Source organism: Lampris incognitus, chromosome 1, assembly GCF_029633865.1.
Source record: "Lampris incognitus isolate fLamInc1 chromosome 1, fLamInc1.hap2, whole genome shotgun sequence".
Classification (NCBI taxonomy): Eukaryota; Metazoa; Chordata; class Actinopteri; order Lampriformes; family Lampridae; genus Lampris; species Lampris incognitus.
Window position 1 is genome coordinate 6,136,620 of NC_079211.1, and position 24,922 is coordinate 6,161,541.

At 48.5% G+C, this 24,922-nt stretch overlaps 1 protein-coding gene across 1 annotated transcript in view; it reads left to right on the top strand.

The window, feature by feature from the left end:
- ldb2a (LIM domain binding 2a) overlaps positions 1–24,922 on the top strand; it is a 148,823-nt gene that overhangs the window by 41,693 nt on the left and 82,208 nt on the right. Inside the window, 1 exon segment of the mRNA XM_056275057.1 lies at positions 7,772–7,874. Within this exon segment, the coding sequence (XP_056131032.1) occupies positions 7,772–7,874 (103 nt within the window).

Below are 24,922 nucleotides of genomic sequence, written 5' to 3' on the forward strand. Positions count from 1 at the left end.
CAGCTCTCTCCCTTTACCAGTCATAATGCCAACATTCAAAGTTCCAACTCTCACCTCCACACTCCTACCCTTCCTCCTCTCCCGCTGCCTCTGCACATGCCTTCCCCCTCTCCCTCTCCTTTGCCCAACCGTAGCATAGTCTCCACTGGCACCCTGCTGGCCAGCAGTACCAGTGGCGGTCGTTGGTAACCCGGGCCGAGACCGATCTGGTATGGAAATCTGATTTATGATCCACATATTTGATTTGGCAAAGGTTTTACGCCGGATGCCCTTCCTGATGCAGCCCTCCCCATTTATCCGGGCACTAAGAATGCGCTGGTTTGTGCATCCTCAGTGGCTGGGTTATGAACTTGACGTTTATAAAGTAGAAATAAAAAGTTTCTATCGAAACAGAAAATGATATAAATTATCCCACCTCTGTATACGGAGATTTTGCTCCTGCCAGGTGGTCTCATAGGGACTGTATAAGATGCTCCCCTGTTCGGGTCTTTTCAAAGGCATCCTACGGTTTCCAAATGGAGTCTCGATCTTTGCCCATGTGTGAGATGGTGATGCACAAGCCGCAAAACGCTGCCTTCACCTCAGTGCAATTTCTGCTTTCGGGAGTTGTATATTAAACTGAGAAGGTAAGGTGCTTTGCTGTTTTGGAATCAGGAATCAGGAATATTTTGCCATTTCATTTCCATAAATGAAAGAAACGAAATATCGTTTCCCACAGCAGTGCAACACAAAGACAAAAACACATCCAAAAATTACAAGAACTTCAAGAACACACATACTAACTAACACATATATCGAAACGAACATATATATCAAAACTAAACAACAACAAAAATCACTGTCCAAGGGAACAAACACCAGCCAGGATGACTATTGGAACTGCTGGTCTGCATGGGCTAGCAGTTAGCTTAGCCTGCACCGCTGCCGCGTCCTGTCAGACCGCCCTCGCTGTTTCCTCCTCGGGTGCAGCTCCGGTCAGGGCTGTGGTCCCTGGGCCCACGGGACGCAGCAGACCAGGCTCCCTCAGTCAATCCAGCACCAGCTCTCCCAGCCAGACACCTCTGACACACCTCCCCGCACTCCACACGACGACACTAAACACAGTCAAGGCTAGGCAAGGCCGCCGCCAGACCGCCTTCTGTGTTACCGGAACTGCCAGTCTGTGGGCTAGCAGTTAGCTTAGCCTGCCCCGCTTCCGCGTCCTGTCACACCGCCCTCGGTGCTTCCTCTTCGGGCACCGCTCCAGGCAGGGCCGTGGTCCCTGGGCCCTCAGGACGCAGAAGACCAAGCTCTCCCAGCCGATCCAGCGGCAGCTCTCCCAGCCATCAAACGAAGACAAAACTTAGATGCAGACGTGGACAAAGACACTGCATGGATGCTACTGGGTGAGGCCGCCGCAAACGTGAATTCGCACCGCCATCTTCCCACACCGGTGCTGGGTGAGGTCGCTGCAAACGTGAATTTGCGTCGCCATCTTTCCATCTCATCACGCGTTACACACAGTGTGTGCGTACTGTGCAGTGAAACTTTGCTGCCGTTTGTGGCCTTGACACTTCTTTACAATCTGTGCTTCTATTTTCCAGACTTTCTGGCATTGTCCAGCCCCGTCCTCCAAGCCGTCATCAAAACAACATGTTCCTCACAAGTCAGCTGCTTCTCCTCCGCTGTGCTAACAAATACAAACATGCTTTCAGCTCTGCACCACAACTGCACTGCCCCCCTTTCACACTGTGTCTGCACAAGAGAACATCTCAGACAGTGTTGTGTATGGAACAATTCTGAATACCACACACTCCATAATACATCTACAATACAATACAACACACACACACACACTCACACACACATACACACAGACACACACACGCATGCACAGACACACACACATATGCACACACACACATTCACAATATGCACACACTACACACACTCATGCACACATATGCACATGCACACATATGCACACATACACACAGACACACACACGCATGCACAGACACACACACATATGCACACACACATGCACACACACACACATTCACAATATGCACACACTACACACACACAGACACACACTCATGCACACACACACACGGTGAAAAGCGTGCTGGGAAGTATAGATGGATTGGCCACTTCTAACTGAAGTTTGTCTCCAGATCTTCTTCTTCTTCTTCTGAGCTAGCGAGGGAAGTGTGGGAGCATTCAGAGTTGTGCTGTGCAGAAGTTATCTGTCATCTGAGGAAGGTGACACGTCCCCGTACGAGATGATGAATAACAGGACGGAGGCTCATTAAGAGCTCTTCAGCGGACCGCAGGTGCCTCAAGTCCTCCTTGACAAAATGATGGATCCTCCACGGTTTTGGGATATTGAATGAATGACAATCTCTGCTTGTATAGCCAAAAGGACTTATTGTGTATGTGAAGGGAATGTGTAAGTGACAGGAGGCGACGTGTGGACTCAGAGCGGCGTGGTTCCCAGCGCGGCCCGGCCAGCCAGTGGAAACATTACCTCAAAAACTCTGATTTCAGGGGTCCGCGGTGGTGTAGCGGTCTAAGCGTCGGCTTTGTGTCGATGCAGTTGCCCACTGGGGACCGGGGGTTCGCGGCCCGGTCTCGTCAGATCCGACTATGGCCGGACTCGACGAAGCAGCGATAATTGGCAGGGCTGTCTTCGGGAGGGGGGCGGAGTCGGCTTGTGTTCGTCACATGACTGGGTCTGACGAGGCGACTCCTTCCAGACTGCCGGCCGGGGAGATGCAGTTGGCGAACACATGCAGTATGAGGGTGGGAGTTTGAACTAAAATAGGGATCGATTGGCCACCAAATTGGGAGAGAAATCAGAAATAAATTGATGAAAACAAAACAAACTCTTGATTTCAGCATTTCGACCAGACTTGACGTTTGAGCGAGGGATGAATCTCCGCCCTTTAAGGAGGACCCGTGAATATGAGAAGTCTCCCATCTTGTGTGATTCATCCCTCCAGTCTCACGCCACGAGGGCCCGGACCGTCCGTCTGGGGCCCCGGGCCCAGCTGATGGGTCTGCCAGCCAGCACATCATCCCTTCAGCTTCATAGTCACCTATTGGTTGACCTGCAAGGGAAGGTTGAGGGGCAGAGCATCGTCACTGCAGCACGTGTCTCACCCTCCCTCTCTTTCACCCTCCCTCTCCCCCTCTCTCTCTTTCACTCTCTCTCTCTTTCACCCTCCCTCTCCCCCTCTCTCCCCCTCTCTTTCTCTTTCACCCTCCCTCCCTCTCACCCTCTCTCACCCTCTCTTTCTCTTTCACCCTCTCTCTCTTTCACCCTCCCTCTCCCCCTCTCTCTCTTTCACCCTCCCTCTCACCCTCTCTCTCTTTCACCCTCCCTCTCACCCTCTCTCTCTTTCACTCTCTCTCTCTTTCACTCTCTCTCTCCCCCTCTCTCTTTCACCCTCTCTCTCTTTCACTCTCTCTCTCACCCTCTCTCTCCTCCTCTCTGTCTTTCACTCTCTCTCTCTTTCACCCTCCCTCTCCCCCTCTCACCCTCTCTCTCTTTCACCCTCCCTCTCCCCCTCTCTCTCTTTCACCCTCCCTCTCCCCCTCTCTCTCTTTCACTCTCTCTCTATTTCACTCTCTCTCTCACCCTCTCTCTCCCCCTCTCTCTTTCACCCTCCCTCTCACCCTCTCTCACCCTCTCTCTCTTTCACCCTCCCTCTCACCCTCCCTCTCTTTCACCCTCCCTCTCCCCCTCTCTCTCTTTCACCCTCCCTCTCACCCTCCCTCTCCCCCTCTCTCTTTCACTCTCTCTCTCTTTCACCCTCACCCTCTCTCTCTTTCACCCTCCCTCTCACCCTCTCTCTCTTTCACCCTCCCTCTCCCCCTCTCTCTCTTTCACCCTCCCTCTCACCCTCCCTCTCCCCCTCTCTCTTTCACTCTCTCTCTCTTTCACCCTCTCCCCCTCTCTCTTTCACTCTCTCTCTCTTTCACCCTCACTCTCTCTCTCTTTCACCCTCACCCTCTCTCTCTTTCACCCTCTCCCTCTCTCTTGTTCACCCTCTCTCTTCCTCTCTTTCCACCCTCTCTCTCTTGTTCACCCTCTCCCTCTCTCTCTTGTTCACCCTCTCCCTCTCTCTCTCTTTCACCCTCCCTCTCCCCCTCTCTCTTGTTCACCCTCTCCCTCTCTCTTGTTCAGCCTCTCTCTCCCTCCCTCTCTCTTCCTCTCTTTCTACCTCTCTCTCTCCTCCACCCCTCCCCCCCCTTCTCTGTGTCATGGACTAGTCAGATATGAGAGTTGTTGACCCGCAGGGCGCCCCTCGTCGGGCCTGATGCTGCTCAGCGGCGACAACGCTAATTTTTAACACGCGGGAAGTGCCGGCGACCCCTCTGCCCAGCGCCGAGCGAAAGGCCGCCATCTGTCGTAACGTGTCAAAGTAAATTACCATCATTTTGAATGTCAAAGGGCAGCTGCTGGGGGTGGGGTGGGGGTGGGGGGTGGAGGGGGATGCCATCATTGATAGGCCACCCGCCGCATCTTGAGACGTGTGTGTGTGTGTGTGTGTGTGTGTTAGAGAGGTGATCTCAGAGCTAATGAGTGAACATGATTACGTGTGTGGGTGGGTGGGGTCTCGTGTGGGTGGGGTCTCTCATACGCACATGATGGTCCGTCTCTGCCGAGTCATGGAATCTTTCCCGTGTCATTTGGAAATGACATTCAGCGAAAAACAACATGGATACTGCCGATGCTATGACCTGTACTTCCACAACTGTGGTGATCCAAAGGAGTTGAATTGAGTGCAACTGGACTTGGTATATATCTGAGAAGACGTTTGGCCTCTCATCCAAGAGGCTTCCTCAGTTCCTGCCTTTCTGACTAGACCAAGCTAGTCCAAGAGGCTTCCTCAGTTCCTGCCTTTCTGACTAGACCAAGCTAGTCCAAGAGGCTTCCTCAGTTCGTGCCTTTCTGACTAGACCAAGCTAGTCCAAGAGGCTTCCTCAGTTCGTGCCTTTCTGACTAGACCAAGCTAGTCCAAGAGGCTTCCTCAGTTCCTGCCTTTCTGACTAGACCAAGCTAGTCCAAGAGGCTTCCTCAGTTCGTGCCTTTCTGACTAGACCAAGCTAGTCCAAGAGGCTTCCTCAGTTCCTGCCTTTCTGACTAGACCAAGCTAGTCCAAGAGGCTTCCTCAGTTCGTGCCTTTCTGACTAGACCAAGCTAGTCCAAGAGGCTTCCTCAGTTCCTGCCTTTCTGACTAGACTAGCTTGGTCTAGTCAGAAAGGCAGGAACTGAGGAAGCCTCTTGGATGAGAGGCCAAACGTCTTCTTGGATATATACCAAGTCCAGTTGCACTCGATTCAACTCCTTTGGATCATCATGACCTGGATGAATGCGAACATTCACAGACACCTGTGATGATGATGGTGATCCTAACAACAACAACACAACAACAACAACAACAATAATAATAAGGGCGGCACGGTGGCACAGTGGTTAGTGCGGTCGCCTCACAGCAAGGAGGTCCTGGGTTCGAGCCCCGGGGTAGTCCAACCTCGGGGGTCGTCCCGGGTCATCCTCTGTGTGGAGTTTGCATGTTCTCCCCGTGTCTGTGTGGGTTTCCTCCGGGGGCTCCGGTTTCCTCCCACAGTCCACAGACCTGTAGGTCAGGTGACTCGGCTGTACTACATTGCCCCTAGGTATGTGTGTGTGTGTGGGGTGGGGTGGGGTGGGGGGCTGTGTGATGGCCTGGCGGCCCGTCCAGGGTGTCTCCCCGCCTGCCGCCCAGTGACTGCTGGGAAAGGCTCCATCATGCCTGCGGCCCTGAGAGCAGGATAAGCAGTTTGGGTAATGGATGGATGGATGGGCGATGATAACATCAGCAAGTCTGGATTCTTCAGCTATGAACCACCTCGTGGCCGCTTGTGGGACGGTACTCACTCACTCATTCCCAGTGAGCTTGTCCACCTCTGTGGGGGCAAAGCAACAGAAAACTGCTGGCAAGTTTTTATCGTTAGAGAAAAGTCTGAACTCGAAGCGTTGGTACAGTCACAACCAATACCGAACACATCTCGACCGGAATAAGCTGAAATAGCACCCCGACAGAAGCTTGGATGAAAGAAATTCACTGAGAAATGAAAGAAGGGGGAAAAAAAGCTATATTCAAGAAAACGAGGCAATATCATCCTTGGACGGGCAAAAAAAAAAATATAATAAAAAATCACATTGGCTAAACTCTTGGAAACTCATCCATCCATCCATCCGCTACCCAAACCGCTTATCCTGCTCTCAGGGTCGCGGGGATGCTGGAGCCTATCCCAGCAGTCATTTGGTTCCAGGCGGGGAGACACCCTGGACAGGCCGCCAGACCATCACACCCACACACACACACACACACACACATAGACACACACACATTCACAGCTAGGGACCAGTCACCTGACCTACAGGTCTTTGGACTGTGGGAGGAAACCGGAGCCCCCGCAAGAAACCCACGCAGACATGGGGAGAACATGCAAACCCCACACAGAGGACGACCCCCAAGGTTGGACTACCCCGGGACTTGAACCCGGGACCTTGTTGCTGTTGATCTTGTTGCTGTTGTACTCTATCATTTAAGTCAAAATTGACTTAAAAGACTTTTATCAGGACCCACACGCATCCTGTTATCACTGCTCAAAACAAACTGAAACTAATCCTAGTCTTTTCGCCAGTGCTCATCATGGCTGTCTAGCAAAATCCCCTTTAAAATGCAATAAGCCCCCCCCCCCACCCCAAGTATCCTACCCCCCCACCCCCCCATCACACGTATCCTACCTGAGTCTCCCTGGAGGCCAAAGGCTGCGGCGGTGAGCCCTGTAGCCAGACTTGCAGTAGGTATGCATGATGCGTCTCAGGCAGAGATGGGGACTCGACTCGAGTCGCTGTTTTGATGACTTGTGACTTGACTCGATAAAAAAAAGACTTGAGACGACTTGGAAGTTAAAGACTCGGGACTTGACTCGAGACAGGCGGACTTGACTGTGTTCATTTTATGTTTTCAGTTTCAAGATAAAACATAAGTGTCTGTGGAACGTCACCCGGTATGCGAGCGCGCGCCGGGAGGGGCATCGCCGTGACTGGATGACTGCCCCGTCAGTCAAGTCAAGCCCCTCCTACCCTACGTTTCTCTTCCTCGAGAAGCACACCCTCTCAGATCAGAGCGGCACCGTCCTGTCGGCTGGAGCGGTGGCAACTCTTAGAAACCGAACCCAGTATTGTGTTTTATGGACGAAAGGGCGATGCTTTCATGGACGGCGTGACTTACCTTTTAGAGGTTTTGGGTGCTGACTCGCGTCAAAGTGGTTTTGTGACAGTCCTGCCTGTCGTTGTGACTGTAACCGGTTATTGATTCTTGCCCGGTGCGGGACTCGATACGGGGTGTACTGCACCACAAGGCGACATCACTAACCGCTCGGCTAAAGGGTCAGACCCGTTAGCTAGCTAGGGGCTAACGTGTCTTATTAGTAGTTTACAGTCGTCACCCTCCCCGGAAGCGCGCCCTCGCGCTTTGTTCTTCCCGCGCTCCGAAGAGACTTCTGAGGATCAGCACACTTCCGGATCCCACCGCTGCCACCAATGTAACCGGTTAGGTTCTTGCCCGGTGCGGGATTCGATACGAGGTGTACTGCACCACAAGGCGACGCCACTAACCGCTCGGCTAAAGGGTCAGACCCGTTAGTTAGCTAGCTAGGGGCTAACGTGTCTTATTAGTAGTTTACATGACTGTGTTGTACTGAACCTTGACTCTGTCTCTCCTCGCAGGAAAGCGACAGTCTGTGGTGGGACGCCTTCGCCACTGAGTTCTTTGAAGAGGACGCCACCCTCACACTCTCCTTCTGCCTGGAGGACGGACCAAAGAGATACAGTAAGACTCCCACAATGCACCGGGACTACACACACAGCCAGCCATGCGCTCTGCACCGTATTCCTTTAATTATACAGCACTTGGCTCGGAACGACAAATTAGTATTCGTATTCATAATCTGTTAAGGGCCCGGTTCATTAGTTCAGCTTATTTTCTTAGGTGGCGCTTATTGAAACACGTGTTTGCAGCATTTTATTCTGGGTATCCGGAAAGGGGCGTTGCGCAGAACTCCTGTGCAGTGAGGTCTGTTTGTTGCTGTTCGTTGACATCAGTGACGATGTTTGGACAAACGTGTGAACTTTGGACGGAAAAGAGTCGAGTGGCCTTTATAAGTCAACGGACACCCCTGCTTTCTGCTTTGAGGTGACGAGCTCAGAGATGCATTGTGGGTATTTAGTCTGGCGACCCAGTCACTGCAACCAGGAGCGGGTGGTGTATCTTTTATCAGAGTTTTGATTGACAAGTCACATCAACTGTTCGCTGTGCAGACCGCCGACACACTCGCTACTGACCTCCGAAGCCCAAAGACGGGATTCCAAGTCCATCAGTCGATGGACGAGCACACTGGGAGACTGCCTTTAACAAGCCCGCTGCTGCCTCGTCGTGCCGCATGGTTTCTGCCCGGCTTTGACGGCGCAGTGGCTCATTCTCGGTCACGTGACCTTTTCATTGACAGCGAACAACGCCGCCATGTTGGAGGACAGCTGGACCTTAGCAACCACTGTTGACACTGAAGCTCTCATCGTCCATCTGTGGCTACAAGAACGAAATTTGAGGCGAACATCGGGCAAATAAGATAAAACATCGCAGTTGTGATCCTCTCTTCAAGAAAGAGTTCTGGCCTGACGGCGCAAAGGATCAGACTTGAACCACGGAAACGGCGCAGAAATTAACCAATGGGAAATATGGAGCCACGACGGCTGTTGAGTAAGAATCAAACACGTTGCGTCACTCTGACTGTCAGAACACGCGCAGCATCGCGCAGTGGCAGCATGGCGGCATCCTACGTATTGGAGCCGTTGTCCTCCAACATGGCGGATGTGTTGCCGTCACGTGATATGTGACGTAATGTGAGAACAACCCATGAAAAGGTCACAAAAGAAATTGCTAGCATAACTTAATGTAGCTGTTTCAGCACGAACATTCAGCGCTCGAGCCCTACCCGGCCGCGTGCTGGTAGCCGATGTGAACACTTTCTTCTTCTACTTGGTGTTAATTGGCGGTTGGCAAACAACGAGTTGGCGCATTACTGCCACCAGCTGGTATGCTGATGGGCATCTCTTTTACGTCATGGAAAGATAAGCACAGAGACGGGTGTTATGGGCCTTGGCACACCATTTTAGGCCAGATTACAGACTCGGTCTGGTCCGTCTCTTAGAGGAGCGACTGGAGGACACGTCCGCAAACATGACGGCCAGCACGAATATCCAGCTGTTAGCTTCTTTTTAAAAATGCAGTACTTTGTGTACTGGCAGAACCGACTTACAGTATTTAACACATTTTGGGCACAACGTGAATGGCATACGGGATCAAAAAGTCCCAACAAATTTGGCATAGACGAAAAATAAATAAATAAATAGCCGAATAAACCTGGACAAGTTCTGAAGGACTCAAAATGACGTCATCAGCTGAGAGATTTACGAGACTTCATTTCAGATCCCTGCTGTTGGATTAAAAAATGTTAATAAGCTTTCCAGTTCTGTGGGAAAGAGCGCTCGTTCTCTCATTTGACACTCGTGTCCTTTTTACATTTTGTCAAATTTTGATATATTCACACATAAATGATGCATTTTAACAGGTTGTGGTGGTCGTGATAGTCACCGAACCCCGTTAACACTTAACTGACCATGCAAGCTGCCAGTCCAAGTAAGGGAAGAGAAAAGGACAAAAAGCCGTGCGGTTTCTCAGGGCTGTTATTGCGTCGGCTGTCTTCTCCTTTTTCATCTCATCTGCATAGGTTGGTCCTCAGATATCTGACATATATTGAATATCAGATAAGGTAGCGGCGCTCAGAAATGAGCATGGAGTCTGATTGTGTGTGTGCCTGGTCAGAGAAAGGGGAGGGAGGGAGAAAGAAAGAGAGAGACGGAGAAAGAGAGAGACGGAGAAAGTGAGGAAGAGAGAGAGACAGAGAGAGGGGAAGAAAGAGAGAGGTGGTTCAGTACTAGAGAAGAGAGAGAATGGTAGAGAGACTGAGAGATTTGGTGAGAGACAGTGAGAGGGTAACTGAGTGAGGGAGAAAATAATAGCGAGAGAGACTAAGTAAGAGAGTAAAAAAGAGGCGAGAGAGAGAATAACGAGAGAGAAACAGGGTGGTGAAGCGCCAGAGAAGAGAGAGCGAGAATGATAGAGAGACTAAGAGATTAAGTGAGAAGACAACTGAGTGAGAGAGAGAATAATAGAGAGAGAGAAAGACTGGGTAATAGAGTGAAAAAGAGGAGTGAGAGAGACTGAGTGATGGAGGGAATGGTAAACAGAGTAGGGAAGGGACAATGAAAGATGGAGTGAGTGAGGGAGAGACTGAGTGGAGGAGAGAGAAGGATGGTGAGAGAATGTGAAAGAGGGATACGGAGTCAGAGAGCGAGAGAAACGGTAAAACAAGAGGGCAAGCGAGGGAGCGAACAACAGACAGGGACAGACAGGGAGGGAGAGTAAGAGACAGACAGACAGTAGGGGAGAGAGAGAGACTTGATTTTTACAGAGAGAGAGAGAGAGAGAGAGACGGGGGAGGGGGGGTGTTGTGAGCGAGCCCCGGGTTTGCTTTTCAAATGTAAAAATGAGAACCATCGGTGCCGCGGAGATGGCGACCCTGTTCCTGAGAGAGCAGGAGGCTTAACGCCATGACGATGATGACTCACCGCCAGTCAGAAGCCTTCCCCACTTCAGGTGTGCTGACTGACAAACACCACACGCACACGCACAGGTTTGCACATGCAGATATGCACACACACACACACACACACACACACACACACACGCACACACACACACACATGCATTTAAGGGCACGTGTATATTTGCACACGCACACCTACTCATAAGAGTGTACATACACAGAGACCCTCAACACACAGCCATCAGAACACACACACTCAGCCATACAATTATCCAGTCATATCAACACACACACAGACAGACACACACAGAGTTTGGCGGGGAGCTGTTCCTCCCTGGTGTGTGCGGTGATAAATTGGCCCGTGAAGGGAAACGGTGAATGACGTGTTATGAAATTGATGTTGCTGTTCGTCAGGCCGCCGCGTGCCTCACATCAGTGGCACTAGAAGGAGGACGTGAAAACAAGAGCATTCATATTTTATCTGGTGCATAATACTCATCATCATAATCATGTTTCCAGCTACACACACCAGTTTGTCTACAACAGAGCGTTGTCATTTTCAATCATTTGCCGGTTAAAGCCCATCTGCTGCTGTTAACACGCACACAAACAGCTGCTCATAATGACGGCTCACAATGACTTCTGCTGGGAATCGAACGTGCGACATCCCAGGAACAGGACGTCCGGCCACTGTCGGTTGCAACACTAGAACGACCGGGATTTCACTCCTACCTAAAAGACCTGGTTTTCAAACTCTATATTGTGTCAAGATAAATACCCAGTTGAGATATTAATGCATTACATACGTTAGTATGTCTGTTAGGAAACTAACTGACCCCAAAATTAACATTTTAACAACTTTAATACTAGTTTTCAAACACTTTAAGATGGCCGCTGTCCAACGCCTGTAAATACTGCAACGCCTCGGTGGTAGTCGTGGTGCGTCTGTAACGGCGGCTGTAACCAGACATGTTGGACATAATCACAAATCAAGTTTAGACTGTTTCTCTCCACTGGAGGACGCTAGTGTGTTTCTAGGACAGAGCAACGAACTTCACGAGGGAAATGACGCCGCCAACACACGTCATAAATGCTGACATGGCGCACAACATCACGTGAAAATTACGAGCGGTCATTTTGACCTCTCATGGTCGTTTTAGGTAGATCTCATCATCCCTTTGTTGTGCGATTGATCTAAAACTTGATTTAATGCAAATGGATGCAGTTTTAGGAGCATTCAGGGAGCGGCAGGTCTGTGTCTTTTTCCCTCCCACAAAGTTATTAAACTTTGTAAATCCATCCGTCCATCCATTATCCAAACCGCTTATCCTGCTCTCAGGCTCGCGGGGATGCTGGAGCCTATCCCAGAAGTCATTGGGCGACAGGCGGGGAGACACCCTGGACAGGCCGCCAGGCCATCACAGGGCACTTTGAAAATCCAAAACAGTCAAAATGACCGGCTTGGTCGTTCTAGTGGTAATTCCTTGAAGTTATTTTATCTATTTATTTGTGTATTTATGATGTATTGATTTTACTCTGTGTCTTGGTGAGATACCAACAATCTTCTTCTTTCAGTGGATAATAAAGTTGTTTTCTACTTGTTTCTAGTCTAACGGGAATTAAAGGTAGAATCTGCAGTTGATGCACACAGCAGCTGTCCACCTCATTTCTGCCATGGTTCTAGTCAGACTTGGTAAACCTGGTTCACTTTATTAGTTGTGAATGAGAAAACCAGCCGATGCCGCTTCACTCCCAACTCCTTTGGAGATTTTCAGTCGTCTCCGTTTCTCAGATGAATACATAACGTTGACCCGATGGTGCGATATGTCATGTTGTCGGTAGAGTAGCAGTCCATAGTCACTTCTCCTGGATCTCCAGCTTTCCGTGTTGGAGAAGCTTACATGTACCAATCATCCCAAGAGCTATGCCGTCCAGGGCTTGGCTCCTGGTAGGATCCCCCAAGGTGGATAGGTCAAGGTGGAGGTTCCAGACGAAGCACGATCCAACAAAGACCTCAACCGTGGAACTTCTGGTGTGGGAAGATGGCGGCACAAATTCACGTTTGCAGCAGCCTCACCCAGTGCTGTCCATGCAGTGTCTTTGTCCACGTCTGTGTCTAAGTTTGTCTTCATTTGATGGCTGGGAATGCTGGTGCTGGATCGGCTGGGAGAGCTTGGTCTGCTGCGTCCTGTGGGCCCAGGGACCACGGCCCTGCCTGGAGCTGCACCCGATGAGGAAACAGCGAGGGCGGTCTGACAGGACATGGAAGCGGGGCAGGCTAAGCTAACTGCTAGCCCATGCAGACCGGCAGTTCCGATAACTCCGAGGGTGGTCTGGCAGCGGCCTTGCCTGGCATTGACTGTGTTTTTGGTGTCATCGTGTGGTGTGCGGGGAGGTGTCTGGAAGGGAGCGCTAGCGTTGGATCAGCTGGGGGAACCTGATCTGCTTGTCCTGTGGGCCCAGGGACCACGGCCCTGCCTGGAGCTGCTCCCGATGAGGAAACAGCGAGGGCGGTCTGACAGGACGTGGAAGCGGGGCAGGCTAAGCTAACTGCTAGCCCATGCAGACCGGCACTTCCGATAACACCGAGGGTGGTCTGGCAGCGGCCTTGCCTGGCATTGACTGTTTTTGGTGTCATCGTGTGGTGTGCGGGGAGGTGTCTGGAAGGGAGCGCTAGCGTTGGATCGGCTGGGGGAACCTGATCTGCTGCGTCCTGTGGGCCCAGAGACCACGGCCCTGCCTGGAGCTGCACCCGATGAGGAAACACCGAGGGCGGTGTGACAGGACGTGGAAGCGGGGCAGGCTAAGCTAACTGCTTCCGACAGTCATCCTGGCGTTCGCTCTCTTGGACAGTGTTTGATATGTTTTTGTAGTTTTTACAGTTTTTTGTGGTTTGGATATGTGTGTTCTTGGAGTTTAGATGTGTTTTTGTCTTTGTGTTGCGCTGCTGTGGGTTGGGGGAAACGATGTTTCATTTCATTTCATGTATGCATGAAATGAAATGACAAATAGATGTTCCTGATTCCTGAAGTGACCGCCCATGATGATGATGATGATGATGATGATGATGATGATGAGTCCATAGTCAATGCAGCACATGGTGTTAGGGAGGCCTTACAGGCCACTGTCTGCTAAGACCAAACACTTCACAAACATCTTTCCCCCAGCTAGCAGGACTCTGAAGTCCCGCTAGCCCCCTCCTCACACTACTGACACATACGTACCACTCACCTACAGTGTGTGGTTGTGTGTCAAATGTTGTGTGTCACTGTATTGTTGTCTGCTGTTGTCCATGTACGTGTTGGGCTAAACACCTTTCTCCTTCCTGTCCTTCATCCCTCGTCTGTCTCATGTGGGAGTATTTGCTTCGTCTGCGTCGTAGTTGGGGCATAATTGGTTTTGCCCCATGCTCGCTTCGTCACCCTGCAGGTTTCTGGTGTTGTTGACGTCTAACAAATTAAGACCAGTCCGCTGTCGGACTCGTTGTTTAAGTCGCTGTGGTTTGAGAGTCAGCTGGGTGGAAATGTGATGCGGATGAGGAGTCTCTGAGACGGCCCCCCGCCGGGTGCGAGTCACCGAGGCGGGGGCAGGATGTGAACGGCGGTACGGCCTGACTTGTGGGTCTCTTATGGAGCCTCGCAGGGCAGCTGGTCTGATAGGAGAGTGGACCCGCAGGATGTGTAGGGACTGATGGCGTAGTTCAGCAGGCTCCGCGTGACGGAGAACACGGAGGCTGGTGTGCTGCCATGCACCGAAAGAAAAAGTGCACAAACTGATTTTGTGCAAAAGCGGCAAAGTGGTGATGGAAGATGTTCTGGTATTTCTAAACGGAGCATCAGAACATAAAGGAAAACAGCAAGCAGACAGGCAGTCGTCTGGATATTGGCTTTTTTTTGTTTCAAGACTCACAGCGAATAATTAGAATCAAATTAAAATTCTAATTTATTTATTATTCATTAACCATGCTCATAATGCATTAATGCGCAGACATCATCTGCTGCCCCGGATGAAACTGAATTACGCTCACACAACAGTTACGAGAGAGACGGTGGTGGAAACACACTGTCCTGCAACACCAGGACCATGTGGCTGTGACAACCTGACGTAGAGTATTTATCGTGTGGATGGAGCGGTGTTCACACACGCTCTGACCGCTCACGACCGCTGTGTCTCTTTCAAGCGTTTGTCGCTGAAAATGGGTGAGTGTTAATAGTGGGGAGAAAAACCGCCATGCTTTTCTGTTTCTCTTGTTTTGTTTCTTTCTTTTCTCATCTTTCTTAATCTGCCTCTTCTTTTATATCCGTTTCATCACCGACTCCCTCAGATTACAACAAACAACCTGACAACCCCACACAACACGATATACAAAATATACTATACACTACACTATACCTTACTATATACTATACTACACTATGTATTACTATACAATACTATGCTACGCTATATTACACGAAACTATATTATATATTACTATACTGTCCTATACCTTACTATACTATACTATATCATATTGTACTATAATATATTATGCTACACTATACAACACTATACTATACCTCACTATACTGTACCATATTGTACTATAATATATTATGCTACACTATATTAGATTATAGTATATATTACTATGCTATGCTACATTGTACTGTACTATGCTATATTATAATTTACCATATTGTACTATACTATAGTGTACTAGCTATACTATCTATACCAAACTGTACCTTACTGAACCATACTATACTATAGGCGAGTATAATATATTATACAATGTGATGCTATGCTATGCTAATAATCAACACTTACCTACACAACATTAGAAAGGTTTATATAATCTAATGTAATATAATATAATATAGATAATATAGATAATATAGTATAATCTAGTTATGCTAATATGACATATTAGTTATTTAAACAGAACATTTTAGTTATATTAACATGTACCACAACACAGTATCTGGGATGAATTTCATCGTTTTATCCAAGGGGCTTGACTACCGTACTGTGCCATGATTGTACACTTTTGCAAACAAAATACTGCATTAGATGTTTTTTTGGTTGATTGTAGTTCATTTTTAATAGATTGTCAGAATTGAGTGACAAAAAAGTTTTGAATAGGTTGAATGAATGAAATGAGTTTAGCTTTCAGTGTGATGGGCTGACTGCTGAAACCAAATGAAAGTAAAAAAACGTCTTGATTAAAAGTAGTTTTCGTTTGGGCCTTACGGCAATAAAGACTGGAAAATTAAAACGGGGTGAGAAGACTTTTGATTTGCTCAGCCCACTTTTAGTCCTCCCTTCATAATCTATCTCTCCACCCCCCCCCCCCCCCGACTGCCAACACACCTCCTCCATCCTTCTCTCTCTCTCTCTCGTTCTCTCTCTCCCCCGCTGTGCCTCTTTCTGTGATATTGTACTTTAACTTAGCCTGAGCAGGTCATCTGAGCCAGCGTACACCTGCTTCACAGTCACATGCTCAGACTGTGGGACAGACCAGTCCTGTACTGGTGTCCTGCTGTCCTATAGTGGTGATCTGTACTGGTGTACTAGTGTCCTGCACAGGTGTCCTGTAGTGGTGACCTGTACTGGTGTCCTGGTGTCCTGTACTGGTGTCCTGGTGTCATGTACTTGTGTCCTGGTGACCTCTACTGGTGTCCTGTCCTGGTGTCCTGTACTGGTGTCCTAGTGTCCTGTACTGGTGTCCTGTAGTGGTGACCTGTACTGGTGTCCTGTACTGGTGTCCTGTTGTCCTGTACTAGTGTCCTGTAGTGGTGACCTGTACTGGTGTCCTGGTGTCCTGTACTGATGTCCTGTACTGGTGTACTGGTGTCCTGTACTGGTGTCCTAGTGTCCTGTACTGGTGTCCTGTAGTGGTGACCTGTACTGGTGTCCTGTTGTCCTGTACTAGTGTCCTGTAGTGGTGACCTGTACTGGTGTTCTGGTGTCCTGTACTGGTGTACTAGTGTCCTGTACTGGTGTCCTGTAGTGGTGACCAGTACTGGTGTTCTGATGTCCTGTACTGGTGTCCTGTAGTGGTGACCTGTAGTGGTGTACTGGTGTCCTGTAGTGGTGACCTAGTGTCCTGTACTGGTGCCCTGTAGTGGTGACCTGTAGTGGTGTTCTGATGTCCTGTAGTGGTGTTCTGATCTCCTGTACTGGTGACCTGTAGTGGTGTTCTGATGTCCTGTACTGGTGTCCTGTACTGGTGGTACCTCAGCAGCTCCACTGGGAGCAATTTGGAGGGTTCGCTGTCTTACACAGTGGCAGCCGGAAGCTGGTTGTCAAGATAAGAGGTCAGAGGTCATTTCTCACTGACTTTGCTCCAGACCTTCCAGATCTTCTCAAAGTTTGAACCGGCCTCTTAAGTCACGTCTTCTTCCAACCTCCCACCGGCTCCACCTCCGCTAGAGAATCAAACCCAGTCGATGTCGGACCATCAACCGTCCTCTGGTCATCGATCAGACACAGCGGCTGCTGACCGCCGTCGTCACCTGTCTCTCCTCTCCCTCCTTTACTGTACGTCTGAGGGTTAGCGCTGTGTGGACAGACTTACCGGCCACCAGCGAAATGTACCGATACTTCTTTCTTGTCCGGGGGTGTCGTTCGACTCGTAAACAAGAACTTAAAACGTCACCGGTCTGTTCTGCTTAATGGTTTTCTACCTGCCAGCGAGCATTATCTCTCTCTGTCAGCTTGCCTAGAAGGTGACTTATTAATAACTTTACTCATAAATATCAGCCATCAGGTGGTACTGCAATACTACTACAAGCGGGTGTACTTAGTATTTCCACACCGTGGATCATGTCTCTGCACTCAACAGAACCACCGTGACGTGACTGACGGCTGCGCTGTGGTGTCACTGACATTATATCTGGTTTTAATTACATAATGAGTGCATGACATTTCAATTAAGGACAGATGATGCAAATTAACTACCTTATTATCTGTTTACACATGTTTATCCTTTATGTTCTGCCATATATATTTTAGACGTCTGTTTACCTTCATCTCGTGTTTTGTACCTTCACATTGTTTCGCCTTTAAAATGTCCTTTTTGTGGGCGTTCGGGTGGCGTAGCGGTCTATTCCGTTGCCTACCAACACAGGGATCGCCGGTTTGAATCCCAGTGTTACCTCCGGCTTGGTCGGGCTTTCCTACAGACTCATTGAGCTCTAGGCTCCAGCGTCCCGCGACCCTGAGAGCAGGATAAGTGGTCTAGATGATGGATGGATGGATGACTGTAGTCCCCTGACTTGCGGTGTCTACTGCAGCGGTCACACCAGTTTCCTGTTGGCTGGCGTGCGCTGTCGACAATGGCACATTTTTCGCGATGCCTGCAAGATGTAGCATGGATAAATGTCAGCCACATGCACACAACTGTCCACACACTTCCACCTGCGCCTGCCAGCACACGGGTGAAAAGTTACGTGCACAATTACGAGGGTGAGCGGACGGACGGACGGAATCGTGGACGTGACTTGATATGCACAACTTGAGCCTTTCCCCCCGTTTGCTGGTCGGTGCAGGGGGAAGTGTGTGGACAGTTGTGTGCATGTGGCTGACATTTATCCATGCTACATCTTGCAGGCATCGCGAAAAATATGCCGTTGTGGTGTGACCGCTGCAGAAGACACCGGAAGTCAGGGGACTACAGTTACGCACAGAGCCGATTGGCCGTGTCTGCGGGTGGGAAACCGGATGTGGGCGTGTGTCCTGGTCGCTGCACCAGCGCCTCCTCTGGTCGGCCAGGGCGCCAGTTCCGTGAGGGGGGTGGAGGCTGGGGGGGAATAGCGTGATCCTCCCACGCGCTACGTCCCCCTGGTGAAACTCCTCACTGTCAGGTGAAAAGAAGCGGCCGGTGACTCCTACATGTATGGGAGGAGGCCTGTGGTGGTCTGCAGCCCTCCCCGGATCGGCAGAGGGGGTGGAGCAGAGACCGGGACGGCTCGGGGGAGTGGGGTAATTGGCCAAGTACAATTGAGGGGGGAGGGGGGAATAGATAAATAGATCCCCCCCTTTTTGGTTAATTTCTTTATCGGGAGCAACTTAGAAGTCATGGCAGTGGCGGCTCTGTGTGTGTGTTGCTAATAAGCTTGGAGAGGGGGGGTGGGGGGGGTGGGGGGGTGTAGAAATGGGATTACAGCACATAAAACCACGTCACATGTTCATCTTCGGCAAGCTAAAGGTGTTGACAAGCCTCCTCTTGCCGTGGCAGAAGTGAATAGGCGGTGTATTGGGTTGTGTTCCTATGTTGGCAGTACGTTACAGGATCACCAGATGACCTTGTGTGTGTGTGTGTGTGTGTGTTTGTGCCGGGTTGTTCGCACACATTTATGTATTTGTGTGTTTTCTGTATGTTTGTTTGTGCCCGTTTGTGTGTTTGCACACCCTTGCTTGAGTGTTTTTCTAGGTAGCTGTGTACTTGTGTACTTTTATTTGTGTGCGTGTGTGTGTAGTTGTGCACCTCTCTTCATGTTTGTGTCTCTTTGTATGTGTTTGTGTGTGTGTGTGTAGTTGTATACTTCTCTCTATATGTGTTTGTGTGCATGTAGTTGCATACTTCTCTTTGTGTGTGTACACGTGTGTGTGTGCGTGTGGAGTTCTGTATGTGTGTGTAGTTGTGCACCTCTCCATGTTTGTCTCTTTGTGTGTGTGTGTGTAGTTGTGCACCTCTCTTCATGTTTGTGTCTCTTTGTATGTGTTTGTGTGTGTGTGTGTAGTTGTATACTTCTCTCTATATGTGTTTGTGTGCATGTAGTTGCGTACTTCTCTCTGTGTGTGTACACGTGTGTGTGCGTGTGGAGTTCTGTATGTGTGTGTAGTTGTGCACCTCTCCATGTTTGTCTCTTTGTGTGTGTGTGAGTGTAGTTGTGCACCTCTCTTCATGTTTGTGTCTCTTTGTATGTGTTTGTGTGTGTGTGTGTAGTTGTATACTTCTCTCTATATGTGTTTGTGTGCATGTAGTTGCATACTTCTCTCTGTGTGTGTACACGTGTGTGTGTGCGTGTGGAGTTCTGTATGTGTGTGTAGTTGTGCACCTCTCCATGTTTGTCTCTTTGTGTGTGTGTGTAGTTGTGCACCTCTCTTCATGTTTGTGTCTCTTTGTATGTGTTTGTGTGCATGTAGTTGTGTACTTCTCTTTGTGTGTGTACACGTGTGTGTGCGTGTGGAGTTCTGTATGTGTGTGTAGTTGTGCACCTCTCCATGTTTGTCTCTTTGTGTGTGTGTGTGTAGTTGTGCACCTCTCTTCATGTTTGTGTCTCTTTGTATGTGTTTGTGTGTGTGTGTAGTTGTATACTTCTCTCTATATGTGTTTGTGTGCATGTAGTTGTATACTTCTCTCTGTGTGTGTACACGTGTGTGTGCGTGTGGAGTTCTGTATGTGTGTGTAGTTGTGCACCTCTCCATGTTTGTCTCTTTGTGTGTGTGTGTGTAGTTGTGCACCTCTCTTCATGTTTGTGTCTCTTTGTATGTGTTTGTGTGTGTGTGTAGTTGTATACTTCTCTCTATATGTGTTTGTGTGCATGTAGTTGTGTACTTCTCTTTGTGTGTGTACACGTGTGTGTGCGTGTGGAGTTCTGTATGTGTGTGTAGTTGTGCACCTCTCCATGTTTGTCTCTTTGTGTGTGTGTGCGTAGTTGTGCACCTCTCTTCATGTTTGTGTCTCTTTGTATGTGTTTGTGTGTGTGTGTGTGTAGTTGTATACTTCTCTCTATATGTGTTTGTGTGCATGTAGTTGCGTACTTCTCTCTGTGTGTGTACACGTGTGTGTGCGTGTGGAGTTCTGTATGTGTGTGTAGTTGTGCACCTCTCCATGTTTGTCTCTTTGTGTGTGTGTGTGTAGTTGTGCACCTCTCTTCATGTTTGTGTCTCTTTGTATGTGTTTGTGTGTGTGTGTGTAGTTGTATACTTCTCTCTATATGTGTTTGTGTGCATGTAGTTGTATACTTCTCTCTGTGTGTGTACACGTGTGTGTGCGTGTGGAGTTCTGTATGTGTGTGTAGTTGTGCACCTCTCCATGTTTGTCTCTTTGTGTGTGTGTGTGTAGTTGTGCACCTCTCTTCATGTTTGTGTCTCTTTGTATGTGTTTGTGTGTGTGTGTGTAGTTGTATACTTCTCTCTATATGTGTTTGTGTGCATGTAGTTGCATACTTCTCTCTGTGTGTGTACACGTGTGTGTGCGTGTGGAGTTCTGTATGTGTGTGTAGTTGTGCACCTCTCCATGTTTGTCTCTTTGTGTGTGTGTGTGTGTAGTTGTGCACCTCTCTTCATGTTTGTGTCTCTTTGTATGTGTTTGTGTGTGTGTGTAGTTGTATACTTCTCTCTATATGTGTTTGTGTGCATGTAGTTGTATACTTCTCTCTGTGTGTGTACACGTGTGTGTGCGTGTGGAGTTCTGTATGTGTGTGTAGTTGTGCACCTCTCCATGTTTGTCTCTTTGTGTGTGTGTGTGTAGTTGTGCACCTCTCTTCATGTTTGTGTCTCTTTGTATGTGTTTGTGTGTGTGTGTAGTTGTATACTTCTCTCTATATGTGTTTGTGTGCATGTAGTTGTATACTTCTCTCTGTGTGTGTACACGTGTGTGTGCGTGTGGAGTTCTGTATGTGTGTGTAGTTGTGCACCTCTCCATGTTTGTCTCTTTGTGTGTGTGTGTGTAGTTGTGCACCTCTCTTCATGTTTGTGTCTCTTTGTATGTGTTTGTGTGTGTGTGTAGTTGTATACTTCTCTCTATATGTGTTTGTGTGCATGTAGTTGTGTACTTCTCTTTGTGTGTGTACACGTGTGTGTGCGTGTGGAGTTCTGTATGTGTGTGTAGTTGTGCACCTCTCCATGTTTGTCTCTTTGTGTGTGTGTGCGTAGTTGTGCACCTCTCTTCATGTTTGTGTCTCTTTGTATGTGTTTGTGTGTGTGTGTGTGTAGTTGTATACTTCTCTCTATATGTGTTTGTGTGCATGTAGTTGCGTACTTCTCTCTGTGTGTGTACACGTGTGTGTGCGTGTGGAGTTCTGTATGTGTGTGTAGTTGTGCACCTCTCCATGTTTGTCTCTTTGTGTGTGTGTGTGTAGTTGTGCACCTCTCTTCATGTTTGTGTCTCTTTGTATGTGTTTGTGTGTGTGTGTGTAGTTGTATACTTCTCTCTATATGTGTTTGTGTGCATGTAGTTGTATACTTCTCTCTGTGTGTGTACACGTGTGTGTGCGTGTGGAGTTCTGTATGTGTGTGTAGTTGTGCACCTCTCCATGTTTGTCTCTTTGTGTGTGTGTGTGTGTAGTTGTGCACCTCTCTTCATGTTTGTGTCTCTTTGTATGTGTTTGTGTGTGTGTGTAGTTGTATACTTCTCTCTATATGTGTTTGTGTGCATGTAGTTGCGTACTTCTCTCTGTGTGTGTACACGTGTGTGTGCGTGTGGAGTTCTGTATGTGTGTGTAGTTGTGCACCTCTCCATGTTTGTCTCTTTGTGTGTGTGTGTGTAGTTGTGCACCTCTCTTCATGTTTGTGTCTCTTTGTATGTGTTTGTGTGTGTGTGTGTAGTTGTATACTTCTCTCTATATGTGTTTGTGTGCATGTAGTTGCATACTTCTCTTTGTGTGTGTACACGTGTGTGTGTGCGTGTGGAGTTCTGTATGTGTGTGTAGTTGTGCACCTCTCCATGTTTGTCTCTTTGTGTGTGTGTGTGTAGTTGTGCACCTCTCTTCATGTTTGTGTCTCTTTGTATGTGTTTGTGTGTGTGTGTAGTTGTATACTTCTCTCTATATGTGTTTGTGTGCATGTAGTTGCATACTTCTCTTTGTGTGTGTACACGTGTGTGTGTGCGTGTGGAGTTCTGTATGTGTGTGTAGTTGTGCACCTCTCCATGTTTGTCTCTTTGTGTGTGTGTGTGTAGTTGTGCACCTCTCTTCATGTTTGTGTCTCTTTGTATGTGTTTGTGTGTGTGTGTGTAGTTGTATACTTCTCTCTATATGTGTTTGTGTGCATGTAGTTGTGTACTTCTCTCTGTGTGTGTACACGTGTGTGTGCGTGTGGAGTTCTGTATGTGTGTGTAGTTGTGCACCTCTCCATGTTTGTCTCTTTGTGTGTGTGTGTGTGTAGTTGTGCACCTCTCTTCATGTTTGTGTCTCTTTGTATGTGTTTGTGTGTGTGTGTAGTTGTATACTTCTCTCTATATGTGTTTGTGTGCATGTAGTTGTGTACTTCTCTCTGTGTGTGTACACGTGTGTGTGCGTGTGGAGTTCTGTATGTGTGTGTAGTTGTGCACCTCTCCATGTTTGTCTCTTTGTGTGTGTGTGTGTAGTTGTGCACCTCTCTTCATGTTTGTGTCTCTTTGTATGTGTTTGTGTGTGTGTGTAGTTGTATACTTCTCTCTATATGTGTTTGTGTGCATGTAGTTGTATACTTCTCTCTGTGTGTGTACACGTGTGTGTGCGTGTGGAGTTCTGTATGTGTGTGTAGTTGTGCACCTCTCCATGTTTGTCTCTTTGTGTGTGTGTGCGTAGTTGTGCACCTCTCTTCATGTTTGTGTCTCTTTGTATGTGTTTGTGTGTGTGTGTAGTTGTATACTTCTCTCTATATGTGTTTGTGTGCATGTAGTTGCGTACTTCTCTCTGTGTGTGTACACGTGTGTGTGCGTGTGGAGTTCTGTATGTGTGTGTAGTTGTGCACCTCTCCATGTTTGTCTCTTTGTGTGTGTGTGTGTAGTTGTGCACCTCTCTTCATGTTTGTGTCTCTTTGTATGTGTTTGTGTGTGTGTGTGTAGTTGTATACTTCTCTCTATATGTGTTTGTGTGCATGTAGTTGTATACTTCTCTCTGTGTGTGTACACGTGTGTGTGCGTGTGGAGTTCTGTATGTGTGTGTAGTTGTGCACCTCTCCATGTTTGTCTCTTTGTGTGTGTGTGCGTAGTTGTGCACCTCTCTTCATGTTTGTGTCTCTTTGTATGTGTTTGTGTGTGTGTGTAGTTGTATACTTCTCTCTATATGTGTTTGTGTGCATGTAGTTGCATACTTCTCTCTGTGTGTGTACACGTGTGTGTGTGCGTGTGGAGTTCTGTATGTGTGTGTAGTTGTGCACCTCTCCATGTTTGTCTCTTTGTGTGTGTGTGTGTAGTTGTGCACCTCTCTTCATGTTTGTGTCTCTTTGTATGTGTTTGTGTGTGTGTGTGTAGTTGTATACTTCTCTCTATATGTGTTTGTGTGCATGTAGTTGTGTACTTCTCTCTGTGTGTGTACACGTGTGTGTGTGCGTGTGGAGTTCTGTATGTGTGTGTAGTTGTGCACCTCTCCATGTTTGTCTCTTTGTGTGTGTGTGTGTAGTTGTGCACCTCTCTTCATGTTTGTGTCTCTTTGTATGTGTTTGTGTGTGTGTGTAGTTGTATACTTCTCTCTATATGTGTTTGTGTGCATGTAGTTGCGTACTTCTCTCTGTGTGTGTACACGTGTGTGTGCGTGTGGAGTTCTGTATGTGTGTGTAGTTGTGTACTTTCCTTAATGTGTGTGTGTCTGTGTGCGCGCGTGTGTGTGTGTAGTTGTGTAGTTCTGTTTGCATGGGAGTTTGTGTACGTGTGCATCTGCCTGACTGGTCCTGTGTAGATTCAGACCAGTTATCGTTTTCTCCACAGAATATTCATTTGCCTGCTATCTCTTAATTATTCCCCTCCTCGCTGAACCCCCCCCCTCCCCCTCCAAACCTCCCCCCCCAACCCCCCGCGGTACCTTGACTCGCCCTGCAATCTGAGAGGGATCTGATGAAAGCAGCCGTCCATGATGCAATGACGGAGCAAGGCTGGCTGTGGGAGCGGCAGAGGCAGAGCCGGGGCAGCGTTCAGCAGTGTTCAGCTGCCCCGCGCTGGGCTGGGCTGGGCCGGGCCGGGCCGGGCCGGGCCGGCTCCGCGAGACACCCCCGGCACATTTACCCTCCGCCTGCGCTCAGTCTTGCACCGAGACACGCAATCATTGCACACCAGAAGTGTCCGGGGTTTTATAACCTTTAAACTGTGGCAAGGACAAAGAGGAATAACGAGGACATAAAAAAAAAACCCAAACCAAAACGAGCAAATAGATGTTATCCTGAAGATGAAGATGAAGATGAAGATGAAGGAGCGCAGCAAACAGCCTCAGCACGCCTGATGCACATGGTGGTGTGTTTGAGGCAAAACATGATGTTTATGGCCAGTCTGACATCGGTTTTATAGGATGATGAGGTAACACTT